This window comes from Rhinopithecus roxellana, chromosome 7 (assembly GCF_007565055.1).
Source record: "Rhinopithecus roxellana isolate Shanxi Qingling chromosome 7, ASM756505v1, whole genome shotgun sequence".
Taxonomy (NCBI): Eukaryota; Metazoa; Chordata; class Mammalia; order Primates; family Cercopithecidae; genus Rhinopithecus; species Rhinopithecus roxellana.
Genome location: NC_044555.1, coordinates 33,760,092 through 33,774,858, shown reverse-complemented (window position 1 = coordinate 33,774,858; position 14,767 = coordinate 33,760,092). Strand labels below are relative to the sequence as shown.

Genomic DNA, 14,767 nt, shown 5'->3' with positions numbered 1-14,767 from the left:
GCTGGTTATTGTGAGGGATGGGATAACATTAATAAAGTATAAAGAAACCTGACAAAATGAGAATCTCAAATTTAATGAAAATATACCAAATTTAACTCAGGGAAAGAATAAATTTACTAAGAACTGAGAATGAAATTAGATTCACTGTCAAAGAATTGCCTCTCTAACAGATACATTTTTTCTAGCAATTTATTTAACACATTTGACAAAAATGACTCAACTTCTCCAAAGTTTTTCTGGAATGCTAAGATTAAAACTTGGTGAGTTGTTTTATAAGTTTGCATAAAGCTCATTCTTAGATCTAAGAGCACACATATACCAAAGAAAAAGACACATCTCACATTCATATACATAATTCTTAAATGCTAGGGAATAAAATTCTCCACTGGTAATCTGTGATGTCCAGTTTGAACTTAACAAGCTGTAACACTCTAGTAGGGCATCCACATTGACAGCATTGGGCACTGTGCACACTGTAGTCCATGTGAATGGTACCCCCTGGGTTGAGCTGTGCCTACAGCAGTCTTCCAAGGTAGCCCTGGGTTAATATTATTCATATGTTGTCATTTGAAGATGTCAGCATTAGGTACTTAGAACTCCAAACAGAGGAGCATATCAGTACAATACTTGGGTTGTGTTTTTGTTTTTCAAATTTAGGAAGCCATGGGAATTGAAAGAGTAACAAAAACCGTAGGTAATCTTTGTTGGTACTTCTCAAGGAACCAGGTAAATGTTGGCTCTACATTGTCCTGTTGCTCCCCTCTTATACATCTGTAGATGGGGAACAGGATGGAACAGCTGGAAGTATGGATGCTTCTACCCAGGGCTTATTAGAAGGCATTGGGCTAGATGGTGACACGTTGGCTCCCATGGAGACAGATGAACCTACTGCTTCAGACTCTAAGGGCAAATCTAAAATCACACCAGCAATGGCTGCCAGAATTAAGCAAATCAAGCCTTTGCTATCAGGTGAGTCATTCTCCTTTCTCCTACCTTTTCTGGCTTTCAGTCCCTTAGTCCTGAAACAGATTGAGTTGGAAAGGCTATGTTGTTTCATTTAAGGAAGTTTAAAACTTCTGAGACTCATTTTCAAGTGTCCTTTATTGAGTGGCTGCTATGTGACAGGCTTTGTAGTAGCTGCTACAGATACAGAGATGACCGAATCCCTTCTTGAGAGCCATATCTGCTACCCTCCCTTGTTTAATTTCTTCCTCCTACTTACTCTTCGACTATTGCATATTGCTTCTGCTCCTACCATTTCACTGAAATGTCTCAGCAAGGCATCTATAACGTCCTTGTCCTAAGTTCCTTCTCACTTGTCTGCCACATGGTAGTTGACCCACCATCTCCACCTAGAAATATTCTTCCTTTGGTGTTTGTGTTATTAAGCTGTCTTGATTCCCTGTTAACTCTCTGGCTATTCCACCTAGTCTTCTCCTTTTGTGTTCCTTGAACATACCTGGCAAGAGACATAGTCTGATAGATGTTTTATATTAAAGTCACTTTGGCAGCTTTATTGAGACTATATTGGCAGCATATAAAACTGCATTAATGATTTGCACTGGTCTGTCTTTGCCCTTTTTTTCCTCCTTTAATGTAATACCAATGTTTGGGAACCTATTTGTGTGTTCTTAAATTGTCATCACTTTCTGGCACCTTAATTTAGTGGAAAATGGAGACCTAACTTACAGGAATCTGGGGCCCTTCGTAAAAGCAAACAGAAAATGGCCTTTGGTGTTTCCGTTTGTTATCTCAAATTCCCATTGCATTTTACATTTTACTCTTAATTAGTTTAATTCTCCATTTATTTTAATTTGAAAATCTACCAATGTTATCTTCAAAGGAAAATTGACCGTGCAAGAACATGTACATATTTCTCTCTCCTTGCTTTGTCATACTTCTTTGACCTTGGAGCGTTCAGGGGTTTCTGTGTGAACCCAGTCCATGTACTGTTTCTCTTTGGTTACTGGCCTTTTGCCATCCTCTTGTCTTTGGACTACCTTTAAGCCACTTTGCTATCTGTTCACCTGAAAGCAGTGGTGAGAAAGTGTAAACCCAATGATTGGATTCATTAGGTTTTCAAGTCTGGGTATACCCATGTCCATAGCCTATTCCCTAATTAGGATAAAGGAAGCTTAATTTGGATGTAATAGGAAGAAGAAAGGAGTGTTTCCTTGTTCCTGTACTGCGTACATTTGAGCTTATTACTAAATTTGAGCAGTATATGTAACCTAGGCTCAAGTAGAGTCTGTTTTTACACAATGAATTTATATGTGCATGTACATCCTGAGAAGACATAGATTTAACCCTTGAACAACATGGGGTTGAGGAAACTCCTCCACGCAGTCAGAAATCCATGTATAACATTTGACTCCCCAAAAAACTTAACTACTAATAGCTATCTATTGACCAGAAGCCTTACCAAAAACAAATAGTCGATGGACACACATTTTGTATGTTATATATATTATATCCTGTATTCTTAAAGTAAGCTAGATAAAGGAAAATGTTAAGAAAATCTTAAGAGAAAAGTATATTTACTATTCATTAAGTGGATCGTCATAAAGGTCTTCATCTGGGTGGTCTTCACATTGAGTAGGCTGAGGAGGAAGAAGGAAGTGGGGGATGTTGGTCTTGCTGTCTCTGAGGTAGTAGAGGCAGAACAGGTAAAGGAGGTGGAAGGAAAGGCAGGCATGCTTGGTGTAACTTTGTGGAAATACACAGTACTTTCTTTCTGGCTTGGTTGCTTTTTCATTTCTCTAAAAATGTGTGTGTACAATACCAATATTTCTTCCACCATTTGTTTTAGTTTCAGTGCCCATATCATAGTAAGGTTCACATCATAAAAAAAGTCAAAAGTATTCTTTAGTAATCAGAACCCTCTGCCAGATTGTCTTATGTCACTTTGATTCCTGGCACTGCTTCTCTATGTCTTCTTCCTCATCATTTGGTATCTATTCAGAAGCACTCATCTCTATCAAGATGTCTTCTGTTACTTGCTCTGGTGTGGTGTCTGTTAGCTCTTGAATTTCACTAAGATCCATATCCTGAAATTCTTCACCCATCACCTCTTTTTGCCATATCCACAAACTCGTGATTTCCTTGATTGGCGCTGTCATAAATCCTGTTAAGTTCTGCATAACATCAGGACAGTTTTCTCCAACAGGAATTTATTTCAGGCTTGATGGCTTTTTCTGTAACAATGATGGCATCTTCAGTGGTGTAATCCTTCCAGACTTTCATGATGTTCCCTCTGTCAGGCTTCTCTTCCACAGCATTAATAATCCTTTCCTTAGAGTACTGTGTGTAATAGCCTTAAAGCCCCTTATGACTCTCTGATCTAGAGGCTGAATTAGAGATGTGGTTTTAGGGGGCAAGTAGACCACTTCAATGCCTTTTGTGTTGAATTCATAGGGCTCTGGGTCACCAGAGGCATTGTCTAATGTCAAAAGAACTTTAAAAGGCATTCCGTTACTAGCAAGATACTTCTGACTTCAGAGACAAAACATCAATGGAACCAATCCAGAAAAGGGGTCTTGTTGCCCAGGCCTTCTTGTACAAACAAAAGACCAGCAGCTGGTAGTTTATCTTTCTCCTTCAAGGCTTGGAAGTTAGGAGCTATATAGGTAAGGGCAGTCCTGATTATAAACCCAATAGCATTTGCACAAAATAGAGGAGTGAGTCTGTCCCTTCCTGCCTTAAATCCCTCTGCTCACTTCTATTTCTTACTAATAAATGTCCTTTGTGGCCTTTTCTTTTTCTTCAAAATAGGGCACTTTTGTCTGTATGAAAAACCCTTTCAGGCAGATACCCTTTCTCAGTGATGTTCTTAGTGGTGTCTGGGAACTAATCTGTTGCCTGTTGGTTGTCAGAAGCTGCCGCTTCTGTTATCTTGACATTCTTTAAGCCAAACCTCTTTCTAAAAATTACCAAATTATCCTTTGCTGGCTTTACATTCTCCAGCTTTAGATCCTTCAGTTTCCTTTTGCTTTAAGTTTTCATATAGTGAGTTCATTCTTTTCTTGAATTGCGGTAGAATCTATAGGTTTGTCTTTATTATGGCAATCCTGTACCCACATAAACGTGCATTTTCAATATGAAGTAACAAGATTTCACAAAAGTGCAAGCTTTTCAAGCCTGCTGGTGTAGCTGCAGCATCAGCTTCACTAATTTCCTTTTCTTTGTTTAACAATGGTCTTTACACTGAATTCATTTTTCCTGAAGTGATGGGCAGTCTGTAATCCACATCAAGCAATTCATCTTTTTCTTGAAGTGTCATGATTTTTCCCTGCTTCTTGGGAGCACTTCCAACATCACTAGCGACACTTCATATGGGTCATAGGGTGACCCAGGTTTATTCCAGGTTTACGGTATTGCGGTAAACATGAAAAATAATGTGAGAACCGTGAGAGATCACTACACAATTTACTGGAGAGATGAACTGTTCATGTAGAAGTGCTTAGCCTCACACAGTGTTTTAAGCATATTGTGGTAACACTTGAGCTCACCACAGTATCATGGTTACAGTGTCGTGGCTACAAAATTATTAGAGTATAATATGTACTAAATTTTATCCAGTTGTTCAGTTCTGCTTATTGACTGCAAATGGCACCGTATATCATAAGTGTATGTGTGTGTGATAAATATTAAATTTTTATAATTTGTGTATATTTTGTGGTAGTAAATGATAAAATAGACTAGTATCTACATATATTTTATACATTTGTGACATACATAACTGTTAATTTTTCAATGTTTTGAGGCTACATGTTTCATCTGGGAGTTTTTTCAAATCGTCACAAATCTCCAAAATTTTCAATATATTTGTTGAAAAAAAGTTCACACATAAGTAGACATCTGCAGTTCAAAACCTGTGTTGATCAAGTGTCAGCTGTACTTTGATTCAGACCTAGCCTTTCTTATCTCTGGATCATGGTGAAATAACGTTTATTTTTAAAATGCTATGGCAACATTTTCATTTATGATTTTAAAAGTATATTTCATTGTAGAAATATAAAAACACATAAAATATTTAAAGAGAAGCTGGAAAGCACTCAGTTTTTTATGTGTTTTTTTTACATATGCTTGTATTTGTGTGCTGCCTTTTCTTTGTTCAATTATATATTGAAAAGCATCCTATGAAATTGAAAAATTGAGATGTCCATAATCTGCCTAATACTTTAAGAAGCTACTTGTAACAATTTTCATGCTTTTCCTAGTTTTTTTTTTTTTTTTTTTTGAGACGGAGTCTCGCTCTGTCGCCCGGGCTGGAGTGCAGTGGCCGGATCTTGGCTCACTGCAAGCTCCGCCTCCTGGGTTAATGCCATTCTCCTGCCTCAGCCTCCCCAGTAGCTGGGACTACAGGCGCCCGCTACCTCGCCTGGCTAGTTTTTTTTGTATTTTTTAGTAGAGACGGGGTTTCACCGGGTTAGCCAGGATGGTCTCGATCTCCTGACCTCGTGATCCACCCGTCTCGGCCTCCCAAAGTGCTGGGATTACAGGCTTGAGCCACCGCACCCGGCCTAGTTTTTTTTTTTCCCCCTCTGGGACTACATATTTTTTGTTGTGATCAGACTATGTATATTGTCAGTGATCTTTTCTTATCTAAGTGGTTAATCGTTTTTGGCATTTTTAAAGTTCTTTGTAGGCATTTTCAGTGACTTCATCATCCACTAGATATCATTTAACTTAAATAGTGCATGTTGCTGTGTTGCTTCTACAAAGGTGGTTTCAATTTATGTTCCTGTAACAGTATGAGTGCTTATTTGTCTTTTACATTTGATATCTGTTGAGTGGCACATATCTGTCTCCTACCGTCAAAAGTGGCATTTGTTCCTTGTGGGATTTCCTTTTTGGATCATTGAATGTAGAACAAACCCAAGCATTAACTAGGGGTTGTAGGAGGAAGTGGTGAGTCATAAAAATATGTTAATGGTAATATGTCCGTTGTAATTAAACCATTCTGAGAATACTGTACAGTCTTATTCTGACTTCTGGTTCCAGCTTCCTCCAGATTAGGCCGAGCACTTGCTGAGCTATTCGGACTTCTTGTTAAACTTTGTGTGGGATCTCCTGTCCGCCAGAGAAGGAGCCATCATGCTGCCAGCACCACTACAGCACCGACACCTGCCGCTCGATCAACAGCCTCAGCTCTCACTAAGCTCTTGACTAAGGGGTTATCTTGGCAGCCCCCACCATATACACCTACTCCCCGATTCAGGTGAAGTTCAGCTTGAGATTGAGGGACTAGAAAGTTACAATAAAAAAAAAACATGTAATTTGTTCCTATACTACTTAAAATGGAGAGTGAGCCACTGAATTTGAGAACTTGGAGGTCCCTTGTTTACCGTAGAAAACGCGGTGTAAGTTACTTTTGTTGGTTGTACCAGTATAGAACATGGGTAGTATTTTAGGTATTTACCATCAAACTGTATTTCAGTAGTCTTACATAGGTAGTATCCCTTATCCAAAATGCTTGGGGCCAGAAAGTGTTTTGAATTTTGGAATTGTTTGGGTTTTGGAATATTTGAGGAATACTTATCAGTTGAGCATCCCTAATCTGAAATGCTCCCGTGAACATGTCCATTGAGCGTCACGTCAGCAATCAAGAAGTTTTAGATTTTGGAACATTTTGAATTTTCTGATAGGGATACTCATCCTGTATTCTTTAGTAGGTGGGAGGTGTCACTTCAGTGTGTAAATTTTACTCTTGCCTTTTACATGAATTTCCTATTGCTTCTGTGTCTGCTTTACAGAAGGTTAAAGTTTTGCCTTTTTTTTCCACCTTCAGGCTGACATTCTTCATCTGTTCAGTTGGTTTCACATCCCCAATGCTGTTTGATGAGAGGAAGTATCCCTACCACCTCATGCTGCAAAAATTTCTCTGCTCCGGAGGCCACAATGCTCTTTTTGAGTAAGGATCAAGTTGCTTCACAGAGGAGCACTTCTTGGAGTTTGGTCTTTGCTGTGTGCCTTCCCAGCCCACTGTTTTTAAGTACCCTATCTTGTAACAGTGGGATATATAGAAATAGCCATTGGTTGTATCCTTCAGTGTTCTGGGAAGTAAATGGAGACAAATGTTTGTCTCCATTTACCTTGGAGGTTAGGATTTAGCCTGCCCTGGAGTTGTGTTTGTAAGGGTCTCTGCTTTTTCTTGTGTGGCTTCCGGTTCCCAGTATGGGTTTTTAAAATAGGTTTGTCTTTTTCTGTTGTTTCTCTGAATATAATTTTTCTGGTTTTCTTGGTCAGATGATTCCAAGCTGAATTTCATAGGTTTAGGGTTTTTTTTTTGGGACAGAGTCTTGCTCTGTCGCCCAGGCTGGAGTGCAGTGGCACAAACTCAATTCACTGCAAGCTCCGCCTCCCGGGTTCATGCCATTCTCCTTTCTCAGCTTCCCGAGTAGCAAGGACTACAGGCGCCCTCCACCACGCCCAGCTATTTTTTCTGTATTTAGTAGAGATGGGGTTTCACCGTGTTAGCCAGGATGGTCTTAATCTCCTGACCTCATGATCCACCTGCCTCAGCCTCCCAAAGTGCTGAGATTATAGGCATGAGCCACCGCGCCTGGCTGGTTTAGGTTTTTAAGACACTGAAAAGTAAAGGAGGGGAGGTGGAACAAAAGAAAAAAAAGTAGTGTAGCTGAAAACTGTTGGATAGATTACATGTAATAGCTCTAAGAAGATGGGACATGTAGTGCCAATATAGAGATTGGGGGCCTTTTAGATGTAAACCCCCCTTGCCAGGGTAAAATACTAATATTCTATCTGTCTACTTTCCTTATTTGAATTTAGAACTTTCAACTGGGCTCTGTCCATGGGAGGTAAAGTTCCTGTTTCTGAGGGATTGGAACACTCGGACTTGCCTGATGGCACAGGAGAATTCCTAGATGCCTGGCTTATGCTGGTGGAGAAGATGGTGAATCCCACCACGGTGCTCGAATCTCCACATTCACTGCCTGCCAAATTGCCTGGAGGTGTCCAGAACTTTCCCCAATTCAGTGCACTCCGCTTCCTTGTGGTAACTCAGAAAGTGAGTATTCGGTATTCTAAAATCAAAAGAAATTTCTCATGCTAAGTAGTTCCCATTCTGTTTTGTCCTGCTTAATGAAATAACATGCTTATTTAAGAACCATTGGATCCAGCTCCCAGATAGGGCTGCCTTACGTAACGGAGTATAGACCATTTGAGAATTCTTCGTGATAAAACATTTGAACTGTAAATTTCAGATTGGTACTTGCATTAGGCCATTCTTGCATTGCTATAAAGAAATACCTGAGACTGGGTAATTTATAAAGAAAAGATATTTAAGTGGCCTACAGTTTCTGCAAGCTTTAGAAGCATGGTGCTAGCATCTGCTGGGCTTCTAGGGAGTTCTCAAGAAGTTCACAGTCATGGCGGAAAGTTCAGTGGGAGCTTGCGCGTCACGTGGTAGGAGCCAGGAGTTGGAGAGGGTGCTACACACTTTAACTCACTGTCATGAAGGCAACACTAAACAATGAGGGATCCACCCCCATGACCCAAACACCTCCAGCACTGGGGATTACAATTCAACATGCGATTTAGGCAGAGCAAATATTGCAAACTATATCACTACTTCAGGTTGAGTTTAAAATGCCTCTTCTCTGTGCCTCCTTAGACCCTCTTATGTTGGCCAAGGATTTTGTTGGTACTAGTTGTGGAAGGACTGTTCCATAGGTCTTTAACTTAATCTTTCTGAGCTTTGAATTGAGGCAAAATGATTATCACACACTTTTCAAATTACTTATAGGCAGCCTTTACTTGCATCAAAAACCTATGGAACCGGAAACCTCTGAAGGTATATGGTGGACGAATGGCTGAATCCATGCTGGCCATTCTGTGCCACATCCTCCGAGGAGAACCTGTGATTCGAGAGAGACTAAGCAAGGAGAAGGAGGGGTCTCGAGAAGAGGATACAGGGCAAGAGGAAGGTGGCTCCCGCCGAGAACCTCAAGTCAACCAGCAACAACTGCAACAGGTAGGGTGCTGGCCTCACACTCCAAGGTCCAGACTTTGCACCCAGTGGAGTGTGATGCTTATGGATTTTCTAAGCTCACACACCACTAAGTCCCTGATCACATTAACCAGGAGACAGTTTAAATTTGCTCCTTCTCTTAGTATTTATTTTTTTTCTCCTGGGGAAAACTTGGAATATAGTCCTGATGCTCTGCACAGGTAATACTCCTCTCAAGCATGTTGATGAGTATTCTCAGTAGCCTCCTGCTGCCTCAGGGGAGGCAAACTGTCCTCAGTTAACTTTCTGGTTAACCTGTAAAGAGAATGGATATTGTGAACCAGATTTATTTTCCAGCAAGAGCTTTCTGTAACCTTGGTCACCTACAAAACTTTTGTTTTCACTTGCAAATAAAATGTATAAGGGGCATTTTAAAAGTTGGGAGGCTAGAAAGAGGGGAGGGGAAAGGCACGTAAAGTCCTGCCACTTCCATCTCAAAGAGCATTTTAACGTTTTCTTCCTGGAGTTTGTATGTATGTGTGTTAGCTTTGTGTCTAGAGTCCTGTTCAAATCTGTCTACTATATACACTTGTCCCGTTTTTTAGTACTCTCATTACCAAATTTGGAAAATACAAGACTTTTAAAAGGCATTCATAATTTTATCACGCAAGATAGTCATTGTCTCCTTTTTCAGTCAGTTTTGTGCCTAATTTTTACATCATTAACATCAAGCAATATGTATACTTGTATTGCTGTTATCAAGAACTTTTTTTTACTAATTGGTCATTATTTTATTGTTGGATGCTAATTTTCTTACAGTTTGATGTTTTAACACTGTGTTGTATAGTTTCCTTATGTACCAATCCTTACATACGTCTCATGATTATTGCCTGGTAGTAGAATAATTAGGTCAGTTTTTCAGGCACTTGGTCTGTTACCAGTTTGTTTTCCAGAAAATTGGGACCAATTTATACTTCTTTGCATGAGTCTCAATCTTTTAATTATAATAATTCTGTTAATCATAATAACCATGCATCCCCCCTCCTAACTTTTTTAGAGGATGAAATTGAGAATCTTCTTGGCTCCTTACCCAATGTGTAGCTTAGAATGTTATAGAAGTACCAAACAGAAGGGATTGTTCATTTTAGCTAATTGCCCTAGCCCAGAAATGCTCTCAGCTCAGGTGAAGTTAGAAAAAGTTATTTCCATCTTGAAAAGGTTCCTTCCTTTTAAAAATGTATTTGGATTTCTCTTATTATGTGATTCTGAGCCCTTGCATTCTTTATGTAGCTCATGGACATGGGCTTCACAAGGGAACATGCCATGGAGGCACTGTTGAACACCAGCACCATGGAGCAGGCCACAGAGTACCTTCTAACCCACCCCCCTCCAATCATGGGAGGAGTTGTTCGGGTAAGTTGGCTCAGGAGCAGTGATTTTCCAGGATATTGGTTTGACTGCTGAAGTCCTTTTTCCCCTTATTATTCTGTCATTGGTCTTCCTTTCTATAAACTGCTTCTCATTTTCAGACATGTCCATGCCAGTATTTTCTCTTCATAATAACAGAAGTTTTCTATCCCCTAGCAGTACAAATTACTATACTTTGTTTTCAGAAGAATCCCCAGTCACAAAACAATAGAAGAGGCACACTTTTCTAAGATGTAGAATAGATGGTCACATTGAAGCCCCCTTTCTGTACTTAATTTTACATGTGATTTTCCTCATCTGTTCTTGTTTGTAGTAACCACATAAGCCTGATTGGTTTTGACTTATACAAGAGCAGCATTTTGAGCCCCTTCCTCTCTCTTTAGCTTGAGCACAAGATGTCTGATTCACTATGAGTTGCAGTGGTCTCGTTGGGTTTCTTTGTTTTGAATGTGTCTCCTCACTGGCTATTCTCTTAATACTCTGTAGGATCTCAGCATGTCTGAAGAGGACCAGATGATGAGAGCAATTGCTATGTCTCTGGGACAGGATATTCCAATGGATCAAAGGGCAGAGTCACCTGAGGTAACTATAGGACACTGCATCCTAAAGGGCATGACATATGAATCTTAGTATTCTGTGAACATTCTGCTGTAATTGCAAAGTAATGATAGAATTCAAATCTAAGGGAAGACCTGAGAAGAGTGCTAATCCCAGCTTTGCCATCTGTCATTGAGCTACCTTGTATTGACCTGAAACTTTAAGGGAGACAGATGAAGCATTAATCTTTATTGTCAAATAAGAGACCCAAAGTGTACTCAGTAGTGCCATTAGGCCGAACGTGGCTGTATATTCCTAGGTGACAGTTACTTTAATTTTCCCTGCTGGCAGAGAATATAGAACAGTGTCTAGAAATGATTTTGCAGGAGGTAGTATAGAATGCTGGAAACGACTTGACAGTGGAAGTTGTTTGAAGCGTCCCTCCCTTCTACCTTCCCTGTCTTGCCTTAAACTTTGTGGCTGCCACACCCTGGATGAAAGTATCAGCTGCTTGAGGAGAAGGTTGAGGGTATTCATATGGTAGAGCAAATACATTCTCAGAGTCTCTCTTATCTTTCCTCCTCCTCTCCTGTGTACTATTCACACTTCCTTCCCTGCTTCCAGGAAGTTGCTTGCCGGAAGGAGGAAGAGGAACGGAAAGCTCGGGAAAAGCAGGAAGAGGAAGAGGCTAAATGTCTAGAGAAGTTCCAGGATGCTGACCCGTTGGAACAAGATGAGCTCCACACTTTCACAGATACTATGTTGCCAGGCTGCTTCCACCTTCTTGATGAGCTGCCAGACACAGTATACCGTGTGTGTGACCTGATCATGACAGCAATCAAACGTAATGGAGCAGATTATCGTGACATGATTCTGAAGCAAGTAGTCAATCAGGTGAGCTCTCAAGGGGTCAGAAGAGGGGAGTATGTGAAGTGGTTTGTCTGCCTGTGTCAAAACCTGATTTCTGAAAAATCAGCATATTTTCATTCTACCTGATAGGGGTATATTCTCTATTTGGATTATTTCGATCTGGTAATCCTGAAACAGTGTTTTAACTACATCACACACACAAAAATGTCTTTAGAAGGGAAAAACAAAGCTCTCCTTTTCTACTTTTCTCTTAATAAAATGTCCAAAATGTGCCTCACCCTTGAGTCAAGTTCGTCCCCTGGACTAATACTGAATAAATGTTTTTTCCTATGTAACAGCGACTTGAACAACTGAGTCCCCATCCTGATGAATACTTGTGACCTGTTACTTGTCCTCTTTTTCTTTTCTCTCATTATGAAATTACTGTATGCTAATTATAGAAGTGGGATAAGAAAGAAATTACCTTAAATCCCCACACCCAGATAGCCAGTTAACATTTCTATTGTATTTAAGTTGTTGGAATCTTGTTTTATATAATGGTTCATTCTAGAAGCAGGGAAAGAAATAAAGGAAAACTTTTTTCTGAGCTTTGTAAAATAGAACTTTAATGCACGAGAACGTAAGTAAAGGAAAACTGGATAAAACTTTTTTTCACAGAAAGTTTTAGTGTATTTTTTAACAGTAATTCTGAGAGATAATGAAAGATTACTGATGGAAGTGTAAGTTGATAGAACCTTTTTGGGGTTGACTGTATGCACCAGGAAGTTTTAAAATATCATTTCCTTTAACTTAGATTTTAGGCTTCTTATAGTCTAGCCTAATAAAGTAATTGTTTAGTGGTGATCCTTTAGTAGCATACATCTTTTGATATAGATTCTAAATCCCTATGGTAAATATGTTAGATTTACCTACCTTTCTTCAGTGGATGTGTTGGAGGCAGAGGGAGTATTTTAAAAGATTGAGAATATTTTCAGAAACCTCATCTTGCTCTGAGGTTCCGTGACTTAAACCTTTCTTTGTTCTTCTAGGTGTGGGAAGCTGCTGATGTATTGATCAAAGCTGCTCTTCCCCTGACAACAAGTGACACAAAAACCGTGTCAGAGTGGATAAGTCAGATGGCCACACTGCCCCAGGCCTCCAATTTGGCTACTAGAATCTTGCTTTTAACGCTACTTTTTGAGGTAAGTTTTAGATCTTTGGGGCCCTGTAATTCATTTATGAAAGAATTACCAAACACTTACCATATATGAGGAATTGAAGACGATAAAGAGAAGAATAAGGCATGAGTCCTGCATTTCATCAGCCCAGTTTCTGATAGGCTAAAATGCACATAATTACGTATAAAAATACAGCATTCTGTGTTAGAGTGATGTCAACAGTTTTATCTGGGTTTAGGAAAGTCGTATGCATCACTTTGGATTTATATGAGAAGGGCTTCTGAGAACAAGCATTAATTGAATTGAGTCAGAATTATGAGGTGGTAGTTTAAAAGAAAAGTATTTAAATTACTAAAAGAGCTTGGTCATAGAATATTTTTGCTCTGAGGAAACTTAACTGGCAGCCACATAGTAGAGTAGGGTATGCAAATTGAATGTGGTCAATATTAGGCATTAGATGGAATCAGATTCCTCTCTCTTTTCCTTGCCTATTTAGTCAGCAGATTATTTGAGGCAAGAGAGTGGTTTGGGCAAGACCTGATCCAACCAACATAGGAACTAGAAGGCAACTGACTTTGGTCAAATGACTTCAACTGTGGCTCACTATTTTTAAAACCTGAACTTAATGAAGTGAACCCTTTACATACTCAGGAGATAAGTCCAATATAAGAGTCAAACTGTGTAACAGCTGTCTTGGGGGTTTCCTTTATCATAGAAGTGATAACTCTTACTGTAGCACTTTGTAAAGAGATACTTGTGGGAAAGGTTTCAGAGTACTAAAGAGAGAATCATTCATGGACCCCCATCTTAAACAAATCACAAGTAACAGTCTTGTATTTTCTTTTAGTATTTTTTCCTGTTCATTTAAACATTGGGATAAGACTGTATAGAAAGTTTTATATTCTTTTTGTTTTATTACGACTATTTTCCTATTTGCTATACACATTACTCCATCTTTTGAATGTTCTCTAATTCATTTAAATAATTACCTATCCTTGGACATTTACTTCCAGTGAGTTCCTGTTAAAAGTAACACTTTAGTGTAGCCCCAGTAAGACAAACCATTAACTGCGTTTAATTATTCCATTTTCCTTGAAAGATTATAAAATTTCTCTGTAAATCTAAAGCTTTACAACTTCAACACCGTTAGACTGCACAGCCTAGGTGACAAACCGTTTCCATATTAAGCATATACTAATATGCCAGGCACTGGGTACTTTATATTAATGTATATATAAAACCTCAATCATCACAATTATTCTGAAGGTAAAAATTATTTCCTCTGACCCATGAGGAAGCCAAAGCCTAGAAAATTTAACACATCTTAGATTACACAACTGGTAGATGCTAAGGGGTAAAATTTGAATTCAACCAATTCTATTATTATTTACCCTTATGTTCCGCTATCCCATGCTAATCTTTGATACTGAGTAGAAATTGGTATCTGGTTCTTTTGTTTTTCCCTTTGATCTATCAGGAGTTGAAGCTACCTTGTGCTTGGGTGGTTGAATCGAGTGGCATCCTTAATGTCCTAATCAAACTCTTGGAAGTGGTTCAGCCCTGCCTCCAGGCAGCCAAGGAGCAGAAGGAAGTCCAGACCCCAAAGTGAGTGACCCTATATTTATCCTAGTTTCATTTCTGTTTCCCTGGGACATGGGCCTGAATCAGGTACTCTTCTGAGGCATGTATGGGGCAAATTTGTGGTACTTCTGTAGTTTTAAAATTATAAAGGAAGCACCTAATGAAATTAAGATACATTTTCCCAATTCGTGCAGGTTTCTTGCTTGCCCAAAACAGATCATTT

General features: G+C 39.3%; 1 protein-coding gene across 13 annotated transcripts in view; it reads left to right on the top strand.

Moving 5' to 3' along the window:
• Positions 1-14,767, top strand: part of HUWE1 (HECT, UBA and WWE domain containing E3 ubiquitin protein ligase 1) — a 153,353-nt gene that overhangs the window by 86,570 nt on the left and 52,016 nt on the right. For all 13 annotated transcript variants that reach the window (XM_030934819.1, XM_030934818.1, XM_030934827.1 and 10 more), the window contains 10 exons: positions 778-969; positions 6,004-6,220; positions 6,791-6,913; positions 7,792-8,029; positions 8,768-8,995; positions 10,262-10,384; positions 10,886-10,981; positions 11,561-11,830; positions 12,835-12,987; positions 14,441-14,568. In XM_030934819.1, coding sequence (XP_030790679.1) covers positions 778-969; positions 6,004-6,220; positions 6,791-6,913; positions 7,792-8,029; positions 8,768-8,995; positions 10,262-10,384; positions 10,886-10,981; positions 11,561-11,830; positions 12,835-12,987; positions 14,441-14,568 — 1,768 coding nt within the window. The remainder of the gene's footprint in view (positions 1-777; positions 970-6,003; positions 6,221-6,790; positions 6,914-7,791; positions 8,030-8,767; positions 8,996-10,261; positions 10,385-10,885; positions 10,982-11,560; positions 11,831-12,834; positions 12,988-14,440; positions 14,569-14,767) is intronic.